The following is a 22534-nucleotide window of genomic DNA, read 5'->3' as shown; positions in this document are numbered from 1 at the left end:
TAGATAGATAGATAGATAGCCGGAGATGCCAGGCTCAGGACTGAAACAGGGACATTTCTAAGGGAACATAACCTATAAAAGATAAATTAAAGTGTATTTATAATCCAGAGGTTGGAGCAAGTCACACACGTGCAAGTCACAAGTAAGTCTCAAGTCATGAATGTCAAGTCAAAGTGAAGACGAGTCTTTTTTTAATATTTGTCAAGCAAGTCTCAAGTCTCAAATTTGACTTAAGTCTGACTCGAGTCAGGTCATATGACTCGAGTCCCCCATCTCTGTTATAATCAAACAGATGACATTTTTCCAAGTTTGTATTGAAAGTATTTACAAAGTTATTTAGTATTAGTGAATTTCAAGTATTAGTATTAGTATTAGTGAATTTCATTATTGAATTCTCAATAATTATATTGAGCAGAAATAATAATACAGTGTAAATGTAAACCTGAGAAGATTATAATAAATACTATTTATAATAATATTTACTTGTTTAGTAGCACTATGTGCATTCATTTGACTTTTCAGTAAACAAATAAGCAATTTCTCTCTTCTGGGGCAATTGCAGAGGAAAAAAAGTACCTTCTGATGCGTTTTCCTTTCAGTTGACGTGAATTCACCGCAAAGTCCTGTTTTTGAGAGAACAGACTATGAGAGCTCAAGGCTGTTTGAAATCAGGAAGTGAACTTAAATGCGCACAGAGGAAATTCATGCAAGCTGAATAACTTTTCTGCTGTACTTCATGTCTCACGATGAAATGACTCGCTGCTTCTGGTTATGCTAGTGAGCATGGAAAGAGAAGTTGAACATGCCAGTGGATTGCAGGGATAAATTTGGACATTCTGGATACACTCACCTGAATGAATATGCATAATTCAACTAAGGCAGCGCATTCAAGTGCAATTCGGGCCGAAGTAAAGCGTCATGATAGCGTACAGAATACCCTCAACAGACTGTTTAAACAGCTGGAGAGAGTCAATGACCAACAGCTCAGGACTGGACTGAAGGTTTACATCCACAGCCTGCAAGGTGAGTCCACTTGATGCTTATACTGTATAATCTCTCTCATACGGTGAGTCTTATATTTCACATCCTACCTGATCAGTTCCTGTAAGATGCCAAAACCTAGCTTGAGTGTCTGTAAATGTGGAAGAAAAAAAGAGGACATTTCCAAAGCTTATTTCTGAAGATAAAAATCTGAATGATATGAAAAAAGCTACACAAAATTTAGATGAGATGGTAAAAAGTGGAAATAAGCAGAGCATCACTGAGTAAAATGTAAAACGTATATCTTCAGTATCTGGGTCAAGTGACATTGCTTGTGCCTTTTTTTAGAAAGGTGCTTCAGGTGTTTCTGTGCAGTTCTATTTACTTTTATTCGTTTCTTTTTCTGCATGTATGATGATTCAACTAAAATAGGTTAAAAATGGGAAAATCAGTGAATCATGTAGCATTTAAACAATGTTCATTTCATGTTGTTTTTTTTTTTGTGCAAGCACCCAGCTGGTGTGTTTACGACACCTTTATGTCTAAATCGTTTTGAACGTTAAGTCTGTCGTTGAGAATGTGGTGAGAAAAACGATGTAATGAGTCTGCTCGTCAGTGATAGAGTGAGGTGATCTCTTTAGAATCCATGTACCGGTAATGCAGCATTATCAGCCACATCACTTCCTGTGTGCACGGCAGGCTCACTATGGCTGATCAAGTAGAAATGCGTATCCATTACATTATTAACTGATGGGTTCCTTCGGTCTACATACTTAATCAGGCTTGTGGATACGAACGTTAAAAGGTTTGTGTTGCAAGAATATCTCATGTAGTCTTAGTAGGCTTTTGTATAGGCCCACTTCCTGTCTCGCTGCCCCAAAAAGCCACTTCCTCTCCATCTCAGACGCCATCTGTCACGTTAGGCTTGCACTTTATTTTCGAAATCAAATAAACAAATTTCTAATACTCATGTGATATACATTTATTTGTAACACTGGTTGTATTTTTTTTGTAGTGTTCACCAGATAAGTGAGGGATTCTCAATACAGGTCAGGGACATTTACATTTCAATTGGACATTAAGAGATGCACCAGACGTTTGAAAGGGTCGAGTGGTTAAAGGAATCTTGTGACGATGGTTAATTTGACTTTCATTTGGTCATTCTGACCCACACACCATAATACACTTCCTCTGACAGCTTCCTCTCTTCTGTGTAATTACTGTTATTCCAGCTGACAACAGCGTCATATAATCACAGATGAAACATCTCTTCAGCGCACTTTTTCTTGATTTGAGGCATGTGGTCAACCTTGTCATACTTCATTCGATGGAATCACTGCTGAACTGAACACCAGCAGTGTGCCATTAATGACGAATACTTAATGAACATTTGAAGTGTTTGCTCAATACCATCCACAGATCCTGACACGAAGAAGAAACCTACAAACATCTAAGAAAGAAAAAAATAAATGGAGTGAAGTGTTACTGTTTATTAGGGCTTACTGTTTATTAGGGCTGTGAGACTGACAGGGGGATTGTGATATTTTTAGAGTTGATTGCTAAACACAAAGTACTAGAAGTATGCAAAATATATAGTATGTTTGAACACCTAATGGTTAGAGAGTCTGACTCGTAACCCAAAGGTCGTGGGTTCGAGTCTCGGGCTGGCCACGACCGAGGTGCCCTTGAGCAAGGCACCAAACCCCCCCCAACTGCTCCCCGGGCGCCACAGCATAAATGTCTTCCCACTGCTCTGGGTGTGTGTTCACGGTGTGTGTGTGTTCACTGCTGTGTGTGTGTGCTGTGTTTTTTCTTTAAAAAAAAAAGTGAATAAGGTGCTTATAGACATCATGCTTATAGACAAAGTGGATCTGATTCTGATACAAGTTTAAATAAGAGCTATTAACATATATTAACTGTAAGGCACTGTGAAGTTTACCCGCTAGATTGTGAGCATCCACATGCCGCTGTTTAGCTTTCACTATGAATGCAGTTTGTAAACCCATCCTTGCCTTAAGCCTGTGGTTACTTGCTGGAGGAAACAAATGGTACTTTTGAAACACACACATCAGCAAGTAGCAAAACTGACGGATTCAATAACCGTGACCCCATTTCTTTAAGTAAAAAAGAAGGGACAACGTGTCATACGAAACCTCTTTTACTCACTTTATGGTAAAATGCTTGTACTGTTAAATCATGAAATACTAAAACATGTTCTGTTGACTGATATTATAGAGAAGTTGGGATTGTGAATATTCATTCATACATTCAGTAAGAGTGACCATGACACCATTGTGTGCTAAAGGAAGATGTAGAAGAAACTACAACAAAAGTGATGTTTTTTGCGCATAGAGAAATGCTATGCACTCGTTGCTCAGACTCGAAAGGTTCTGCTTAAGTCTGTTTATTAACATTCTTCTCCTGTGATCTTGTACAAAGCAGACAAGCAGGATGTAGCTGGTACTGTACATGCCGTAGGAGTCAAAAAAATGACTTGAAGAGACCAGATAGGGCTGATGATAGAGATTAAAAAGAGAGATGAGACAGAGCCGGTGTGAGGAGGAGGAGCTTAGGCTCCAGAATACCTTGGTAACAGGCTGCCTCAGCATCTGGGAAGGGGGGTGGAGGTGGGTGGTGGATACAACGATTCCACATTACACTTACTAATAAATGAAGCACAATGCTGCTGTTTGTGTATAAAAAAAAGAGGTAGACATTATACAGATTTTGCTGTTTTCATTAGCTGCGCTTATATTTTTTTCTCATTTGCTGATTAGTTTTTCCTTGACTCCTCCCCTTTGCTTCACAAGCATTTTATTGGCTTTCGTGTGCCCGCCTCTTCCCACAGTACATCATCGCCTATCCCTTTTTCCAATGATAGAGAGAGGGACAGAAAGAGAGGTAGAGGATGGAGAGAGGGAGGAAGAGAGAGAAAGACAGGGAGGGGGGAATTTCTGTGGAAAGCAGAGGCTGTGTGCTGTCTGACTGTTGACAAGGGCAGGCAGGCGGAGGGAGAGCAGAGCGATGGAGAGAGGAACGAGGCTTTCCAGGTCTGATATGTGGAGTGTGGGCTCTATGAAAAGCATCTAGCACAAGGGATTTGAGGAATTCCTGCACGCAAGGCAGACGACTGATCTATGACTTGCACCTACGGTGAAGTTTTTCTGGCACGAGGATGCACATTTATTTTGTGCACCAGGTACTTGACACTGAAGTCTGCTGTATTAATATCCATGTCGCCTGAAGTGAATGGTGGAAATAACATATCACAGGAAGCGTAATGGATAGACTCTCTGTGGAAAGCCTGGAAGTGATCTCGCTGGATTAACCCTAAGCTTCTCTTTGATCCATGTGCCAGGTAGTCGTCTTGCATGCTTTACGTCTCTTTATCTCTCCTGTCTGTCTCGTAACATCCACGCTGTGGTGTATGGCTGCAAACAGCATGCCTTAATCGACAGGCAAAGACTCAATGTAATTTTCCTTGCCATCATAATAGATGTCAATGTGTAATCTGCTGGAAGGTTAGGAAGGTTGTGGTTGCAGTGTTCAAGTGTGCCGAAAAAATGAAGCACAATGCAAATCAAAGGGGAACGAAAATTCTGAGGCTTTAAGATATGTGGAAGACAAACAGACAAGCAAACGTGCACAAAGGACACAAGTAGCACTCTAGTCTAATCCACAGGAAGAAACCACAGTTCAAACCATCTTCTCTCCTCCTCTAAAGCTCATAAAATGTCTTTCAATCTTTTTGTCACTTGGGATCAAACCGGAATATCTGATCACCACAGATCAGTTTAATCTATGTCTGTGTCTACCTGTCTACCCAACCTGAACCTCATGGAGCAAACTGGTGTATCACAGCATAAAACCACCTACCTCATCTCCCTAACCTTGGTAAAGGTGGAGACAACTGAGGATCATGGGATGGAAAAGGCCAGGCAAAGTGTGGAGGGGGCAACAAGTCAGGCTGGAGAAAAACAGCTATCTTCAAATGCAGATTCAAGCAACAGTGATCTGAAACAACAGAAACAAGAGGAGGTCACTGAACCAGAACCAAGGAAAAGTACCCTGCTCAAAACAGGACAGGAAACACTTCCAAGCCCCAGAGACCATAAAGCACTTTTTACAGATGGTGCACAACCCAGTGACAGGCAAAAATCAATAACCTCATCCACTGCAGAAAACGGTGGGGCAAGAGAAGCCACAGGAGCATCTCAAACATCTATATCCAAGGATGCAGCAGAACCAACCCAACCCCCAGCCACAAGTGATGGCGTAGGACGTGTTAACAAGCGTCCTGTTTCCCTTCTAAAAACACACAGTGGTGCCCTTAGTGGCCGTGAATTAAGGGAGGCCAGAGACAGTATCCATGCTTCCTCTAAGAGCCTGGATCGGAAAGACAGCAGGAACAGGATTCAGTCCCCTGCCAGCCCTGCTCCAAGCACATTTAGAGCCTCCTGGGCTGTGTGTGAGGCCAAACCCAACGAAGAAAATCAGAAAGGAGGCACTAGGGTTAAAATGTCTACAGAAGATGTGATTGCCATGCGGACCCAAAGCCCAAGAGCTGAGAGACTGAAGTCAGGGTCTACATCTCTTCCAGCTCCTGTCACTGTGGTCTCCAAACCCCAGCGCAAAGGGAAGAGTCGTACCCTGGACAACAGTGACCTGAACTGCCTGTCTGAGGACCTTCTGAAAGGAAAAGGTGGTCAAATGACATCAGACATCAGGACAGGTCAGTTGCAGGGGACCTCAACTCGTGACCGCAAAATGTTCAGATTTATTAGTGGCATTTTTACCAAGAGCACTCAAGTCCCATCCAGCGCTGGTATGGTACCCCAAGTTCCTAGCTCCTCACAGAGAGAGACCAGTGAGGATGAAGGTAGGAAAATACCACCTCCATATCCATTCATGATTTCAACTCTAGCAAATTTATCAAACTATGTACAGCATAGTTTATGCTTGTGGCACACATCAGATGAAAGGACACTTTGGCTTACCATATTTCAAGTATCAGCAAAACCCACCATGCCATACAAAATTTATTTTGCCTTGCTATATTTAATAAGTGCAGACATTGTCATGTATGAAACAATAAATCATTGAACTCATGAAACAGGAAACTATCACATTTAAGAAATTGAAATGTTACAGTACTTCTAGTAAAGTTAGGAGCTGTGGCAGTAGTTTAAGACATCTCTGTCTTTTCAACCTCGTCCCTTTCCCCGCTGTCCTTGTGCCTGATTCAGAACAATTGGAATGGCAGTGGAATTTAAGAATAGAAAAGCCAAATCCAGTTCAATCTCAAGACGAAAATGTCCTAATCCCATCTTTGATATTCCACCCACTGCCTGTTCTCATACCAAATAGCTTTTGTCGTTCTGTTAAAATCTCGTTTTCCCTTTGTGGTTTTTGTTATCTTGTTTCTGTAGATATAGTAAATATTATCACCTTTGTCACCACAATCTGTATGATAATATAGACAGGTTTTGCCCGCTATTTGTTGTTCGTGTCGTTGATTGCTACATACACACCAGAAATCTAACTTTATAATCATTTCATATTGTTACATCCCAACCATACCCCTAAACATCATTTGGGGTCGTAACAACAGAAACAAGATAACAAAAACCACAAAGGGAAAACGAGATTTTAACAGAACGACAAAAGCTATTTGGTATGAGAACATTCTTTGAGCTGTTATAGAGTGTTAGTTAAATGATCATTTGTGGATATCAGGCAGGTTTTTAAAAGCCTCAACGTTTCCCAAAATGCTTTTACACGAGACTGTAAAATCACGTTGACATGAGAACAAAGAATTTGACTGCTATCTTTAAATCCATGAGTATGGCTCAGTAATCTGTGAGTAAAAAATCTGCCTGTGCTCTGTGTGTGTGTGTGTGTGTGTATGTGTGTGTGTGGTCCTTGAACTGTGTGCACTGATATGTATGTGTAAGTGCGTGTCTGTGTGTAAACTCAACGCATGCGCGCACAAAAATATTTACGTATGTGTCCTCCAGGCAAGCTGACAGAGCAGCTGGAGGTGGGGTTGTCATGGCAACAGGCAGATGGAGCTGCCTGTTGTATGGCTGCATGATGCCACTGAGAGAGTCCCCAGCCCAATGAATGAGAAAGAGCAGGGTTGTATGGGTGTGTGTGTGTGTGTGTGGGTGCAGCAAGGGAGTCTTCTGAAAAGCTTCTAAAAAAGAGAGGAAAAAAACATGCAGGCTTTAGAATGTGACACATAGAGCATTCTTTTTTCATCCAGGCACTCCGGATACGCGGCCGTATATAGAGGGCTTGGTATCTGCATAAGGGTCTTACTGTCTGGCCCTGTCTCATAATGCCCTCATAGAAACACACTGAATTTAAGTGTGTGTGTGTGTGTGTGTGTGTGCGGGAGGGGACATTCTCTTTATCTAAAGAACTGGTGTTTCACAGAGGAAGTGGTGGATAGTGGTTTTTGTAACTTCTCTTTATCTCAACCTTTTGCTCATGAGAAGAGACCAGACAGTACATAAAGGTTTGAAGGACTATCACCTCACTTGCTGTGTAAGTTACAAATTATAGTGCCATGAATCAAAGCATTTCAGTTACCACTTTACATATCCAAAGCAAGCCACAGCTGGGCAGTCATGGATGAGATGATCACAAAGAAGACAGCAGATTTCTCCATCAGTCACTGGTGACAGTCAAACAGCTGGGGCTGAGCCAGACTTCACAGAAAAAAAAGGAGAGTACCTGTAGGTCGAAAGCTGTTACTCATCTGGCCAAAAAGCTAAAATGACTTTTACTTGGTGTTTTTTTTTTTTTTTTTTTTAAATTTTTTTACATTTGCAATTATAAAAAAAGGGAGAAATCCTATCAGATGATTTGTTCTTTCTTTTTACGCCGTAAATAACATGCAATTTCATTGTTCTGTCAGACAGAATTTCACAGAAAGACACAACATGTACATCCTAAGCACGGTTGCTTAAGATATGCTGCATTGTGATTTCATTACACTGAGACATCCTGCCATTTCTAACTTCAAGCATTATGACACTTTTGTGTTCAGGTTTCAGAATATTTCAGTGACTATATCTTTCATCCTGTCTGCAGCTTCCTTTGCTAACAGTCAGGAATGGACCTTAAACCGCTCTATACCAGAGCTGAGACTGGTAAGATGACTTCTTCTGATATAAAATATTAGGTTTGTTTGTTTGGACTATATTAAAGATTAAAAATACGATTTTATAAAGAAACTCAAGGATAGGTCAAATTTATCAAGCAAGAAATGCCTCTGATACTGATAACCAGTTATAATTTTAGTTATCTTTTTGCAAATGAGCATTCTCAATTGATCTAAGTTTATCTTTATATAGGGGGTGCTGGGTAGCATACGGAGTGGAAAGTCTGCCCTGGTAAACAGGTTTATCACAGGAAGCTATCTTCCTCATGAGTCACATGAAGGTAAGAATGTACCGATCTGCCTTTCAACTTACTCATTACATAAAGAAACTGCGCATGAAACCAGCTGTGGTAAACTAGGGTTAGGCTAGTTTTTTGTTGGTTTGTTGTTTTTTTGGGTTTCTGCTCTATAGGTTTATTATCCAAAAATGAGACTACAGAGCTATTTTTTTTTTACAGTATTTTTGTTTTCCTTATTGTTTAGTTTCTGAAAATAGGTCAACATATTGGGGTTTTTTTCTGAAAACATGTAGCAACAAGCTAGTTTCTCTATTCAGCTCATAAAGTATCTGTATGGGAGCATATGGCACTTCTCAGAACCAGCAAGTCTTTGTAAAAACTGTGCACTGTGGTCCACAATTCTAAAAACTGGTGGTTTTTCTGTTGCCCCTTCCAGGTGGGAGATATAAGAAAGAGGTCTTGGTTGATGGGCAGAGTCACTTGTTATTAATCCGAGAGGAATCCTGCCTTCCAAATGCACAGGTTTTTATGTTTTTCTTGTGTATTCTTTAAGCAAACTGTCTCTAAATAATCATTTTATGTGCACTCTGGCTCATGCAGCTGACTAATACAGCTTCAAATATTGAATTATAGTTCAGCAACTGGGTAGATGCAGTTATTATGGTGTTTAGCCTGGAAAATGAAGCCAGTTTCCAAGATGTGTACAAGAACTTCAGTGAACTGGGAACCCACCGCAACACTGCAGACATCCCTCTCATAGTAGTAGGGACACAAGGTACAGGATTTCAAAACCTTTCCATTTGAATGCTGTAATATGGACAAGAAGAAACTCTGAGGTACTAAAATGTCAATGTGTCCTTGTGCTTTTCTATCCAGATAAGATTAGCAGCACAAATGTCCGTGTCATTGAGGATAAGCGGGTACAACAGCTTTGTACAGATGTGCGACGTTCTACGTACTATGAGACCTGTGCCACCTATGGACTGAATGTGGACAGAGTCTTCACTGAAGGTTAGGATCTTGTCAGAATAGTGTAATAAAACACTGGGGCTAGTAATAGTTCAATATCACCTTCAGGATTTTGGAAGACACAAACAATTACTTAAGGAAAATGATTCAAATAGATTTTGAAATGAATTCAATAGGCTGCCATTAATAGATGAATTCAATAGGCTGCCATTTATCTGGCTTACAGTATAAAGCAATCCCTGGAGTGGGATGAGCTGAAATTTAATCAATCTCTGGTCCTTTTAGATCTGAATTACTTCCATATCTTAGTGCTATTTTTGATTTACTAATCAAACCATTCGCCACACAGTGTGCCAGAAGATAGTAGCAGGTAAGAAGCAAGCCAGCCATCTAGCAACCTGCAAGTCCCTACCCAACTCCCCCAGCCACTCTGGAGCCTCTACACCTGTGTCTGCTCCATTACTGGGACAGGTACTATCACATATCTGTGACATTATTTGAACACGTTTATTTATCTTAGACTCGGTTGCATGGCTTTGATGTTGAAAGTAAAGGGCTGTATTCAGAGTTGAATTATGCACACTTACACACTGTCGCAGTGCAATTCAGGCAGCTGCGTCTGTCTTTAAACATGGAGCGGAGCTTGTTTAAAACAGAGCTACGTCTCAGTTAAGCGTGATTCTGACCTTGGACTTATTTTTGAACTGATATTTCTTATACAATATCTGCTTGAGTGAGAATCAGTATTTAGTTCAGTGCAACTGTCTGAACTAATCTCCATGGCTTAATGCAGTTGACACAATCTTCAGAATAATGATGTAAAAATAATAATAAATTCAAAATAATCAGATGTGCTGGATCAAGTGCTATTTTATAAGCTGTGGAATAATGAGGGTGGAAGCCATTTTGTTAATTTAACCAAAAACTGCAATGATTAATGTGATAACTTCCTACTAGGACTATTCAAGCTGCAATATGTTGGCAATATATAGACTCCTATTAGAAGATTTTTTTTGAACGCTTATGAATCTTCCTATTCATATATCGTGTTCATCTTTTTAATTGTTATATTGAATACATTAGGATTAATTTATGTATTTTGAAAGGGCCGTGCAGAACATAATATGCAGAACTATTTAAATAAGTGGATGCTGGATATGAGTAACTGCATAAATAAAGACTTTAGTTATTAAATTAAGTCAAAATCTTTGAATTAAGTCCTTAATGATGGCAGAATATTTTGCTTTTTAATGAAAGCTTCATTAAATGGGATACAAAAAACTGTGCTATGCGGACAAACATAACCATCTTCTCAGCCAGATTATGCAGGGAAGAGAAAAAGCCATTCGTTCATGTCATCCATTCATTTCTACTGTAAAAATCACTAATTATCACAAATGCATGTGTTTGTCTATCTGTCAAATCTGTCAAAATGGGAGGTTTTTTTTTCACAATGGCAGCAATTTGAATGGCCCCATTCTCTTTCTCTCTCTCCCTCCCTGTGTTTGTCTGTTCAAAGCCCTCATTCTGTATCTGTTCCATTTAACATCCTTCACTTTTCTGTCTCTCTCTGTGTGTCCTCCCCCTCTCCCAGGCCAGTAATGGGGGCCAGAGTAGTGATTATTCCTCCTCTTTGCCCTCCACCCCTGTTATAAGTCACAGAGAAATACGGGGAGTGGCAGGAGGAGAGGGAGGCTCTCAGCGAAATGTACCACGACGCCGGACCTCCTTGTTCACGGTGATCCGCTCTATCACTCACCTCATCTCTCACCTCATCCCATATTTTGTTTCTGTCTATCTGTATTTTTGTGCCTTGACAATGCTTTAACTCACATGACTGCTGTTGTAGAACCGTCGTGGGAGCGATAGTGAAAGGAAGACTTCGGAGAGCAGAGCTGATGCAGGAGGCATCAAACCAGTTATTATCAGACAGGTACGTGACAGATCATCTCTGATTATCAATGACTTTATTCTAAATTTTTATACTAACTACAGGAGAAATGGATAAATAAAAGTTTCACTCAAAAGGTCATATATAGTAGGGCATAACAGTCTGATCCACTATCAAGGACGTAACACTTGATTAATTCTAGGTAACATTATAAAAAACTGTTTGGGAATTATCACTCCAAGTTGAAAAAGGAAGAAATTGCTTGTTCACATAAACCTGATTTCATAAATAAACAAACTAACAAACAAACAAATAAATAAATAGTGCAAATACTTCATGATATAATACATTTTATGTCTAAAATATGCAATTGTCTGGCCAAGTAGGTGCACACAATTTCCAAAAGAAATATAAATTGTCACTAAAAAGCTCAGTATTTCTTTCAAATTCTTTTTAATTGTAAAAAATTTTTAATTGTAAAAAGTTTTTAATTGTAATTGTTTTGGCTTTGGTTTGTTTAGCACACAGTGACTTATGAATAATTGTAACGTGTGTTTTGTCTGACAGGGCACATTATGGAAGCGCAGTGAACGTTCTCTAAACAAGGAGTGGAAGAAGAAGCTTGTCACGCTTACCAACAATGGCATTCTCACATATCATTCAAACGTCAATGTAAGAACCGCTGTCTTGTACTAATGGACAGAAGGGAACAGGAGCAGTAAAACAGCAGTCTTCTGTTCTGCCTTAGCCTTCTGTGCTGCTCTCATATGTGAGGTCTAGGAATGATAGATGGAATGGAATATTGGAAGTAATTGGTTAGCATTACAGATACATATAGCCACGTATGTGGACACTGGACAGTCACACCCATAAGTGAGCTTTCCACAAACTGAAAGCACACTGAAAGGTCTTCATCTGACATCACTTCAAGGAGCAACAATAATGTGATGGAAGATTAAAATTTAGAATTTTAGTTCCAAGCACCCTATATTGATTAAAAAAAAATTTGGAACAAAATATCCATGTGATTTGAGCTTGATCCCTTAAAATTAGGTATGTAGCACACAATATTATTGTCTTATAGTTGATATTAACAGTCCAATCTTAAAAACAAAACAAATACATATCTTAATAATTAAATCACCTAGAGCAACTGGAGTATGTGGCTGTTTTTAGGAATACAGGCAGAATACCCACGGTAAGGAGATGGACCTGCTACGTGTTACTGTCAAAGTACCAGGAAAGCGTCTGCACAGGGCAGCACCCCCAGCTGGCCCTGCTCCTGCTACTACTCTTTCCCCTGGAGTCAATGGCCTTGCAAAAGACAAACCAGCACCTGAAGGAGGAAGCTCATGTAAGTACAGTAATATGAGCTGTTTGTTTAGATATAATCTCAAACCAGTAACCTGTCTTCTAGTTTACTTTTTTGTGACTTGTAGCTTGTATTCCAGCAATTCTTCTGACTGTTGATGAGGCAGCTGGCTCTGTAATGTCATCTCAAGATGAACAAAAAATCAAACGTTGTCCTTCATCCGTGTCCAATAAGGCGATAAGCCTGGGTATGTGAATAAGTTCTTATGTATTGCAAAAACAGCACACGAATGAGCTACAAATAGACACAAACCTTGTGTGAGCTTTTCAGTGTGTACAAACTCCACAATTCTGACATGTACTGATTCTTTGAAGTCCATAATTTATCACAATGGCTTACGTTCTAGATGTTTAATCTCCTGTCTCCACCCAGTAGAATCAAGCATTGACGGGGCTATAAGCCCTTCTCTGGGAAAAGACATCACTCCGTCATCCCCCATGAGCGACAGAAAGACCAAGACTAAAAGGAAGAAAAGTATGAATGTCAAAGGAGATGCTGCAGCCAGCCAGGCTGATGGTAAGCTCCACCAAAAACACACAGAACGCTTGATAACCTTTCCAAATACGATTAGTCGATCATAAATCAAACGATAATTAATTCGTAAAGGATTCAATTACGTGAAACCTGATGAATTTCCCTGCTTGTCCTCTGCTCTTTTTGCCTCCTCATTGTTGTCTGTGAAGATATAAAGTGTTTCCTATGACTTATGTCTTCTCTTGCATCTCTCCTTTTCTCTTCCCCTTCCCTTTGTCCTCTGCTGCCCTGGGCTAATTTCTTGCACTGCAAGCCAAGCGCAAAATGTGGAAATTGAAAAGCTTTGGTAGCTTGCGAAACATTAACAGAACAGGTAATAATAGGCAGCGTGGATGAAGTGTATGGTTGAACTCAGTGTGACTGGCTCTTGCTCTGCATTGTATGTTGATGTTTATCATCGCTCAGTCATGACGACACATCATTAGATTACTACAAATGAATTGCACCACTAGTCATCTTTCACTCTGTCCTTCTCTCTCTTCCTCTTTTGCTCATGTCATGTCACCGAGAGGTTCGGTGAGTGTTTTCCATCGATTACTTCCTCTCTAGTAAATAAATATTGCTTGCTCCTTGCAGAGGAGGAGAATGCAGACTTTATCATCATATCAAGCACAGGACAGAGCTGGCACTTTGACACCCAGAATCAGGAGGACAGGGATGCCTGGGTGCAAGCCATTGAGAGCCAAATCCTGGCTTCTCTGCAACTGTGTGAAAGTAGAAATAAGGTTGGTTTGGCCATGATTTGTAAACCATATCATCAATTTCATAATGACTGAAAATGAATCTGACCAGTGCATCTGTATGTGTGTGGTCCAGACTCGGAGATGTAGCCAGAGTGAAGCTGTGGCACTACAAGCCATTCGCAATGCCAAAGGAAATGATCTGTGTGTGGACTGTGATGCACCACGTGAGTTATTTATCACTAAATCACATGAACAGTCCATCCACTGTGTACTGAGAGATAGTACGTGTCTAGTATACATAATTCACTTCTTCCTATCCCACCAGATCCCACCTGGGCTAGTCTAAATTTGGGAGCACTGATTTGTATTGAGTGCTCAGGAATTCACAGGAACCTTGGGACACACTTGTCCCGAGTCCGCTCCTTGGACCTGGATGACTGGCCTAGTGAGCTCACCAAGGTGCTAATGGCAATAGGCAACCACTTGGCCAACAGCATTTGGGAAAAATGTACACAAGAGCGCCAAAAGCCAACGCCTGAAGCAACAAGGTGAGCAGGACCCCTTGGATTAAACAGAGTGGTATACAGTTAAAGATACAGATAAATTAACTGCAAATGATTCCGCTGCTGCTGCAGTTCATAACACAATCCAAAACCTTTTTTAAAAGCCCCAGGGAACCTAAAACTGTAATTATACTCTGTAGAGTTTAATGCTGGTCTTGTGGGAATCACAGTTTGCAGAACAAAGTGTAAATAATTTGTCAACAATAATTTGTTCATTGAATTCATTCCAAACCAATGTCACGTGCTTTTTCGTATCAAAAGTCTACTGGTGAATATAAAGTGAGAGCAAAAACAAACCCATCATTCACACACAGTAACATATGTTGTTTTAGTAGATTTAGTTTCATAGCAGACAAAAAAGACTCACTGCCATCTACTGTTGATTTAAATAAAGAAAAAGGGGAAATCTACAGAGGCTGTTCAAACACTTGCAAAAGGTCTTCCCAGAATAACATCCTTTCGCTGTGCCTTTTTTTGGCGTTCAACCTAGAGAGCAGAGGGAGTCTTGGATCCGGGCTAAATATGAGCAGAAGTTGTTTGTGGCACCCTTGCCAACTCAGGACGAGAGCCCAGGTGAGGTGACATCATCGCAGCTCCTCAGTGCTGTCACCAACAAAGATCTTCCCAGTCTCCTGCTGCTCTTGGCCCACAGCACCAAGGAGCAGCTTAATGTTCCACTGCAGCCTCAGAGCCCCTTACATGCAGCCTGCCAGCTTGGAGATGTGGTCATGACTCAGCTCCTAGTTTGGGTAAGAGTTGACAGACAGTTAGGGATATACTTATAATAAAAATACAGGCAACGACAGCTGCTGGATGTTTTTTATTTTTTAGCCAAAAAATGGAGACTTTCATGTTGTAGACCTGTTTTTATGTGAAGTGTCAGCCATCCTGCATCAACATAAACATGTGATTAATATATAGTGTTATATAACATTATATAATATAACATATAGTGTTGCTGTTATGAAAAATATTTCAATATTTACTGATCAGTCAGACTTGAGAATTCAACTGTGCAGTGGTAAAATACATTTCAAAACAAAACTATATAAAACCTATAGCAATACTTTCTTTTAAGCTAATATGACAAATTAAAATACTTTTAAGCAAGGAACATTTACACTTATATAAGGCAGTAACATTCTTATAGCATGATATATTTCTGATTTATCTCAGGTTTCTTTTTTGAATTATGGGTTTTTCATTTTTTTTTTGTCTTTTTCTCTCTGTAGTATGGCAGTGACGTGAAAGCAAAGAATCCTCAAGGCCAAACAGCTTTAACGCTAGCACAACAGGCTGGGAGCCAAGAGTGTGTGGATATCCTTCGCCAACATGGCTGCCCCAATGAAACCTCACCCACCGCACCTACTGCACCTACTCCGATTCTCTCCCGCAAAAGTAGCATCACAAGTCTCGGACGTAACAATTCCAGGAGAAGGGTCACATAACTTGTAAAGACTTCATGGACAGACAAAGATTCTTCCATTCTGGAGAAAAAAAAGAACAGTTTTTATTTCATTTTGTTAAAATGCTATGTAAGTCTCTCTCTGTGGATGTTTTGGTCTGTCCTCGTTCATATGCGTCCATTTAGGTTCCTCAGAGAAGGCAAAAAACATACTTGTCAATGTCTGAAATGAAATTATCAAGCCAGCTTAAAATTAAATAAAGATACTGTTTCAACGACTCAAAAGCAATATTATACATGCTAATTATATATCTAATACAAAGACAAATGTAGCCTAGAGAGCTTCTCCAAGCAATCTGTGGATTCAACATTACTGTATGACTCATAAAACTGTTCCTCATAATAAGCAACATACATGAGGCCACTGTGTTTGTACGGGAAAAAGGATAGTATGTCATTGTGCACCGTTTCTAAATACTAGAATAAATAAACTTAAATCTTTAAACTTTTTTCCAAATTTTTTTTTACATTCCAAAAACACATTGAGATCAGTTTTTTTTTTTTGTGGTTGTTTGTTTAACCAATGAAAGAAAAGGTATACTTTTGGAATCATATTCTGTCATTTCTACACTATATACGTGGAGATATACGTATTCAGCATGTATCTGTGTGTATTTTCCTCCAGGTTTCTCCATCCTCCATAAACAAAGTGTGAACGACTGTTTGAATAGACGTGTTCTCCAGTTCCACTCATCAGAAAGAGTCATTTCTGAGTGAATGAATGAATGAGTGAATAAATGAATTGACAGCATTTTATCGGCTTCCTATTATCTGTGCCAGAGACCGATCAGACTTAGAAGGATAGACTAAAAAGTGGACTTTCCACGTCATCATCAGATTTGAAGACTTTTCTTTTCGAAGCGACCTTGCTGTCTTACATTTCCTTAAGTTTCGAAAGGTTCAATGGTTATGACACGATGTCATGTGTTTTTTTTTTTTTTTAATGTGTACATGAATTTAAGATCTACAGTAAGCACTAGTAGGCATAGGTTGATGATAGGCCTAGTTTTGCTGTTTTTAGTTTTAGGCCTGTAATTCCTTTAAGTTTTCTCATTCCATTGATCATAACCAGCATGAAGTATGCAGATTTTTTTTTGTTTATTTTTTTTTAAAGAACCTTTAAAGGGAAGTGCTTATTTGCCCCCAAAGCATGTCATTACACAGAACACTACCTTATTTTTATTTTTTTTTAAGATTATTATAGTATATAAGTATCGGTTGTGAAGCTTGATACTTGGCTGGATAACTTTCAATGCAATTTTAAAAACGCTTAAAATTTTCATAAGGAATGAAAGCCATGCTCTGACATCTGGCTGCTCATTGCAGTTTGGTAGCCTGTAAGGGCTTTAGCTCGGCGTCTGTTAGCCAGCTAGCCATCATGGTTCGGGAAGAAAGGAGTCTGGGCTGATTACAAAACTGGAATACTCTCTGTTGAAAACAAACTACCGCAGCTCTGAGGGTAAACATAACATCTGCATTCTAAATTTACAGATAATAATAAACTAGGTAAAATTAGCTAATACGGCTCAGCACAGGTCTACAATTGATTTTGCTAGCTTTCTAGCTAACAAACGTTAGCTTATCGGTTGCTAAACTGCTGTATAGCAACCAGTGCATCATATAGTTAGCTTTTCACCGTGCTAACATAAGGCTAATTTTCTAATTAGCTGAAGCTACTTGGGTAGTTTTGACTATATATATATATATATATATATTTACATATACTTTGAAATGTATAGCTACAGGTACAACGTTTTCCTACAACATTCTTCGTCGGCTAGCTAGCTAGCTAACTTGCTGTGGTGCTTTAGCATCACTAGCTAGCTACCTAGCTAACTGCATTACATCTACGATGCAGCGAACTGTTGCTTTTTTTTATTTTTTATTATTTTTTATTGAAAATATAAAACCTACCGTGATATACAATTTGGTTTCTAGCTACTGTTTAATTACTTTCTTGGCCAAACCTACCTTTCTTCGTATATTAGCGTTTACTGTAACGTTAATAGGTGTTTTATTGTCAGTTGCTTCTTGTGTCTGAGGTAAAAGTTTCTAGAACATTCTAGTTTTTACTCCTCGCGCGAGGAATCCAGATCACTGACAAGAGATTCCTCGAGCGTTTGGCCACCTCTTATTGGCTGTTACAGGTGGATCCCAAGGCTAGTTATTTCTACAAGGGTCCTCAGTTAAAAAGTTCTCATATCCACATTTGACCATTTTTTTTCATTAGTGTACTATAACCATGCTGAAAAAATTCAGCTTAATCTGAGCTGACTGTCAAGTCTGAGCTGACTGTCAAGACCATCTTTATTAGCTGGTCGAAAGGAAACAACCTCTAAATTATTCTTACTAATGTATTAATCCCTTAAATTTTAGTAAACAATGATCCCCGGTCAGAGTTGTGCTGGATCCGGGGCCTATCCCGGGAACACCGAGCTTACCGGTCATGATACGGGGACATTTTAATTCATAATAAGGCACCATGCATTCCTAAGTAGCAAGACTGACGAGTTTTTGAGAAGTAGGACGAAACTGGAGAAACAGGAAGGAAACCTAGGGAGAACGTGCACAGAAATTCCACACGTGCGTAGGTTTGGATCGAACAAGGTGGTAAAGCTAGAAACTACACCGCCTTGCCATGAGAAAAGGGTGGCGCTTATAAAATGTCAAACATTTATTACAAGACATAAAGATGTGAGAATGTGTTTTGTATGTGAGTGCTAGAACAGGGAAATCAGGTTAAAAGTTTGTCTTAAGAAAGCAACTTCTATTGCAGTTAAACCGATCATAATATAAGAGTATTAGGAATGTTTTTAAAACATGAAGCCATGTTTAATCTCCTATGCATTGGTTGTGTTGCAGTTAAACAGAGCTCAGCGCCACCCTGGCAGGCATGCGGATCCGCCTGCAGAGGTCAGGCCATGCGGCCCTGCTTCTATCTGAGCTCAACCGCTTCCGCCTGTCACGGCTCCTCTGTGACGTGGTTCTGCAGGTCGGCGGTCGGTCCTTCCCTGCCCATCGGGCAGTCCTTGCGTGTGCAAGCTCTCACTTCAGCAGCCTGTTATCTAGGGGCCCGTATGGCCAGAGTGGCACTCCTCCCACATTCTCTTTGGACTTCATCTCTGCAACCAACTTTGAGAAATTGTTGACTTTCATTTACACAGGTGAGATCCTCACTGATCTGATAGACGTCGGTGTGCTGTATGAGTTGGCAGAACGACTGGGAGTCAGGGAGCTGGTGCGGGCTTGCCATGCCACCTTCCCAGATATGAAGAGCTCAGACGGAGATGTGGAAACCGACCTGGCCCCTGCTACCATCATGGCAGCCTCCATGTGCTCTTCATCCGCGGCGTCCTGCTCTTCTCTCTCATCTCCTGCCGCTCCCACTCCAGTAGCACCTTCTCCACTCCTTCAGAGCAGAGTGAACAGGGTAAATCGGTCTCATGTGGCCCCCCTCTCACTCTCCCACTCGCCTAAAGCAGAGGATGGCTTTCAGCTACATTTAAGCTATAGCCAGCTGGCAAACAACAAACAGAGCTCATTAGATAACCACCACTCTCAGGCTTCCGAGATCCTCCCAGCTCTCAATTTGCAGCTTAAAACTGAACAGGAGGAAGAGAAAGTGGATGGGAACCACAGCTCAGAGGAACAAGCCATCATTAATGGTAACAAACCAGCACTTTCTAAAGTGTGTTCCATTCCTGACTCGTCAGCACAGGCTGGAGGGGAAATCTGCGCACCCTCGTCATCTTCAGGTGACCCGCTGGATAGCCTGCAGGTTAGAGTGGTTGAAGGAGGTGCTGGACTTGGGGATGGAGCAGTCAAAGATGCCATTTTGTTTGGAGAAGACGACAATGCAGAAAAAAGGAGCATCCATGATGGGCCTACAGAGGATGGAGAGCAGTGGAGAGCGCTGGTGGGGGATGTAATCGAACTAAGCGATGATGAGGAAAATTACATTGAGGAAGAGGAAGACGACGAAGACCTGATGTGCATAGAGAACGGCGGAAGTGGCGTCCTGGCAAGTCATGGCCAGCTGGCACCGTCATCACAGCCCTGTAAAACCTGTGGAGTGTTGTTGCAAGCAGATAACAGTGTCTTACGCTCACATGCTGAGACACACCTGTCTGAGACGGGTAGCTGCCGAGTGTGTGGAACGTCTTTCCCTGATCGCGCATCTAGCGTTGCTCATGCCCTCACACATGTGGGCATCCTGTTGTTTTCCTGCGAGGTATGCGAGTTGCAGTTCTGCACCGAGGCCGAGCTGATTCGTCACAGGCGCCAGTCAGTGGCCAGATGCATCCCCCAAATGTTTAACACCACCACTCAGGGGTCTGGAGCAGAACTGCAGTGTACCGTGTGCAGTAAATCCATTACTAAGGATTTAAAGGTCTGTACTTTTATTTTGTTTTGGCTTAAATGATGAGAATGCTAATGAATTCTAACAAACTGTAATTAAACCATCTACTAATGCATTTTAGCTTTATTTTACCTGAGAATCAATTCACTAACTATATGATCTTCCTTTCAGGCTGTCAGGGAGCATGTACAGTGTCACATGTGTTTGCGGACATTGCGCTGCGGTGTATGCCAGTTAACTCAGCCCACGCGGTGTGCTCTTCTGTGGCACACGTTAACACACCTCCTCACCATCTACTCCTGCCCACAGTGTGCCTGTCCCTTCCTGGAGCAACCTCTACTTGACACACACTTAGCTCTGCATGCTGAACAAGGAGGAGCTGCCAAGGAGGATGACGGCAGTCAGGAGGGCAGTACAGAAGGACATGGTGAGTTTCAGTGCTTCCTGTGTCCACAGACCTTCCCTTCAGACGCAGCTTTCCATTACCATCTGAGCACACATCCGAGTGAGCCTCAAACATGGCCTGTCAAGCGCAAAGCAGACCAGCTACTGGAGTTTTCTTCCTCCTCTTCATCCCCCCTGGAGCCAGGGGGCATCAGTAAACTCAGTGGCCTGGGCTTTAACATGGGCGCATTTATACCAGACAAAATGATTCAAGCTGGTATGCCTTTCCCTGCTGGACTTTTACAGAATGGCAGCTCTTCCAGTTGCCCTCAAACGGGTGTAGTTCTGAAACAAAAGTGGTACCGCTGCAGGTATTGCGGCAAGCGTTTCGCACACTCCGGCGAGTTCACCTACCACCTTCGCATCCACACGGGAGAGAAGCCGTACCAGTGCAAAGTGTGCCTGCGTTTTTTCCGCGGCCGCTCCACCATGATCTGCCACTTGAAGACGCACGCCGGTGCCCTGATGTACCGCTGCACAGTGTGCGGCCTCTACTTCTCAACGCTGAAGATGGTTTCGTCACACATGGAACTCCACAAGGACCACCTACCTCCCGATTTCAACATAGAGGAGACGTTCATGTACAACGACCACTCCAAAGAGCCGGTCCCTAATCTGGACACATGAAACTACTTCTTTCTTATGTGCCTAAATACTTATCTCACTCATTATCTGTGACCTTTTTTTTTTTTTTTTTTTTTTTTTTTTGAGGACCAAGTAGAATTAGGATGGTATTAAATGTTTTCTGTGCTAGAAACTGGACTTTGAAGTAGGCACTGTTATTGCACTGCCACTTGGTGGCAGCATTTATGTATCATGAGGGCACACTGACTGTTCTTGTGGCTGTGAGGTTTGATCATTAGTATAGGAATACCTCTTGATGTTCTTCCTTCTACTCATTCTGTAATTAATATAAGCTAAATGTATATAACAGCATATTGTATCACCAGTAAATATGGTAGTGTACATGGGCATTGCAGAAGAAGCGAAAGATTTAATAACAGGACACAAGACCGTGCTCTGCTTTTTTTGCCGTCATACAGAGGGTAATTTTTAATTTTTTTTTTTATTTTTTTTTTCTTCATTTTTTTTATTTGCTTATTTATTTTTACACTTGATTTTATTCATCATAGTCACTCCGTTTTTGTACGGTATGTTTGAATTCAGAACAAAGCGCTCATTTATTAAGTATCAAGCAAGGCTGAAAATAAATCCATCAAATCAGCGTAAACATTAAGAGTAAGGAATAAATCCCGTGCTGTCCGTATACTTATGTCATCTTTTTTATAAGCTTGCCAAGTGTTCACCTTTTATTATATCATATTTTCCTGTTAATGGATCGAAATAGCCAAGAGAAATTGTTTGTGTATCCTTAAAGCAGCAGGAATCAGTAGCATTTTTCACATCATTTATAATGTTGTACGCTGATGACTGGTGCGGTCAGCAATTCCAGTGTCAGGACCGTCAGCAGGTTCAGCAGTACTTTTCAGAAGTGTAAAAATGGTACGTATTGCCTCTTTCAGTGGGCAAATTCCCCAACGTGTAATATTTTTTTAATGTGAAAGCAGTACCTTATCATACAGTTTTAAGATCTATAACTATCTATTTATTTATTTATAGCTTTTTATGTTCATACATTCTATTTTGTAAGAAGTGTTTTCATTTGAAATAGAGGCGTATTACTTTGTTCTCGGACTGTATTTGTTTCGTATGTGTTCTGAATAAAATTGAGTGTTGTATACAGGAGTGACGGTGTGATGTTAGATCTTCTCAGCCTTTGCATTTAGCCATTAAAACTCCACTTCAACATACAGGAGACTTTTACGTACGACGACCACTATAAAATAGCCGGTCCTTTATCTGGA

The 22534-nt window shown here is 40.7% G+C and overlaps 2 protein-coding genes and 1 long non-coding RNA gene across 8 annotated transcripts; 2 read left to right on the top strand and 1 right to left on the bottom strand.

Annotated features, from left to right (window-relative positions):
* The first annotated feature begins 671 nt into the window (after positions 1 to 671).
* On the top strand, positions 672 to 16310 carry agap2 (ArfGAP with GTPase domain, ankyrin repeat and PH domain 2). 5 transcript variants are annotated; one of them, XM_060895136.1, is made up of 18 exons: positions 672 to 1023; positions 8080 to 8138; positions 8343 to 8430; positions 8825 to 8910; positions 9022 to 9163; positions 9265 to 9399; positions 9707 to 9828; positions 10952 to 11095; positions 11207 to 11290; positions 11816 to 11920; positions 12425 to 12602; positions 12688 to 12807; positions 12993 to 13136; positions 13731 to 13879; positions 13971 to 14061; positions 14163 to 14385; positions 14891 to 15149; positions 15633 to 16310. In XM_060895136.1, the coding sequence occupies exons 1-18, from the start codon at positions 855 to 857 to the stop codon at positions 15846 to 15848; spliced, it is 2514 nt and encodes an 837-aa protein (XP_060751119.1). In that variant the 5' UTR covers positions 672 to 854; the 3' UTR covers positions 15849 to 16310. The 5 variants fall into 5 exon arrangements, with proteins under 5 accessions (XP_060751119.1, XP_060751122.1, XP_060751121.1 ...); XM_060895139.1 differs by having other exon boundaries at positions 673 to 1023; positions 12700 to 12807; positions 12996 to 13136; XM_060895138.1 differs by having other exon boundaries at positions 673 to 1023; positions 12700 to 12807.
* Positions 15208 to 17989, bottom strand: LOC132862835 (uncharacterized). The gene is made up of 2 exons (XR_009650063.1): positions 17837 to 17989; positions 15208 to 15887 (listed from the first exon to the last, which is right to left on the bottom strand). It is a non-coding gene; the product is annotated as an uncharacterized LOC132862835 (long non-coding RNA).
* On the top strand, positions 17036 to 22415 carry LOC132862834 (zinc finger and BTB domain-containing protein 39). 2 transcript variants are annotated; one of them, XM_060895141.1, is made up of 3 exons: positions 17036 to 17324; positions 18728 to 20255; positions 20397 to 22415. In XM_060895141.1, exons 2-3 carry the CDS (start codon positions 18759 to 18761, stop codon positions 21294 to 21296), a joined length of 2397 nt encoding a protein of 798 aa, XP_060751124.1. In that variant the 5' UTR covers positions 17036 to 17324; positions 18728 to 18758; the 3' UTR covers positions 21297 to 22415. The 2 variants fall into 2 exon arrangements, with proteins under 2 accessions (XP_060751124.1, XP_060751125.1); XM_060895142.1 differs by lacking the exon at positions 17036 to 17324 and adding an exon at positions 17900 to 18024.
* Positions 22416 to 22534: the final 119 nt, after the last annotated feature.

This window comes from Tachysurus vachellii, chromosome 19 (assembly GCF_030014155.1).
Source record: "Tachysurus vachellii isolate PV-2020 chromosome 19, HZAU_Pvac_v1, whole genome shotgun sequence".
NCBI classification, from domain to species: Eukaryota; Metazoa; Chordata; class Actinopteri; order Siluriformes; family Bagridae; genus Tachysurus; species Tachysurus vachellii.
The sequence above is the reverse complement of the archived record's forward strand: the minus strand, read 5'-3'. Positions and strand labels throughout refer to the sequence as shown.

Bases quoted from the DNA above. Each gene is read 5' to 3' on its own strand.
- agap2 (XM_060895140.1), top strand. From the start codon at position 4,783: ATGTCTGTGTCTACCTGTCTACCCAACCTGAACCTCATGGAGCAAACT. The intron at 9,164-9,264 runs GTACAGGATTTC...TTTTCTATCCAG, and splicing joins CATAGTAGTAGGGACACAAG to ATAAGATTAGCAGCACAAAT. The intron at 12,808-12,995 runs GTATGTGAATAA...TCCACCCAGTAG, and splicing joins CAATAAGGCGATAAGCCTGG to AATCAAGCATTGACGGGGCT.
- LOC132862834 (XM_060895141.1), top strand. From the start codon at position 18,759: ATGCGGATCCGCCTGCAGAGGTCAGGCCATGCGGCCCTGCTTCTATCT. The intron at 20,256-20,396 runs GTCTGTACTTTT...TCTTCCTTTCAG, and splicing joins CCATTACTAAGGATTTAAAG to GCTGTCAGGGAGCATGTACA.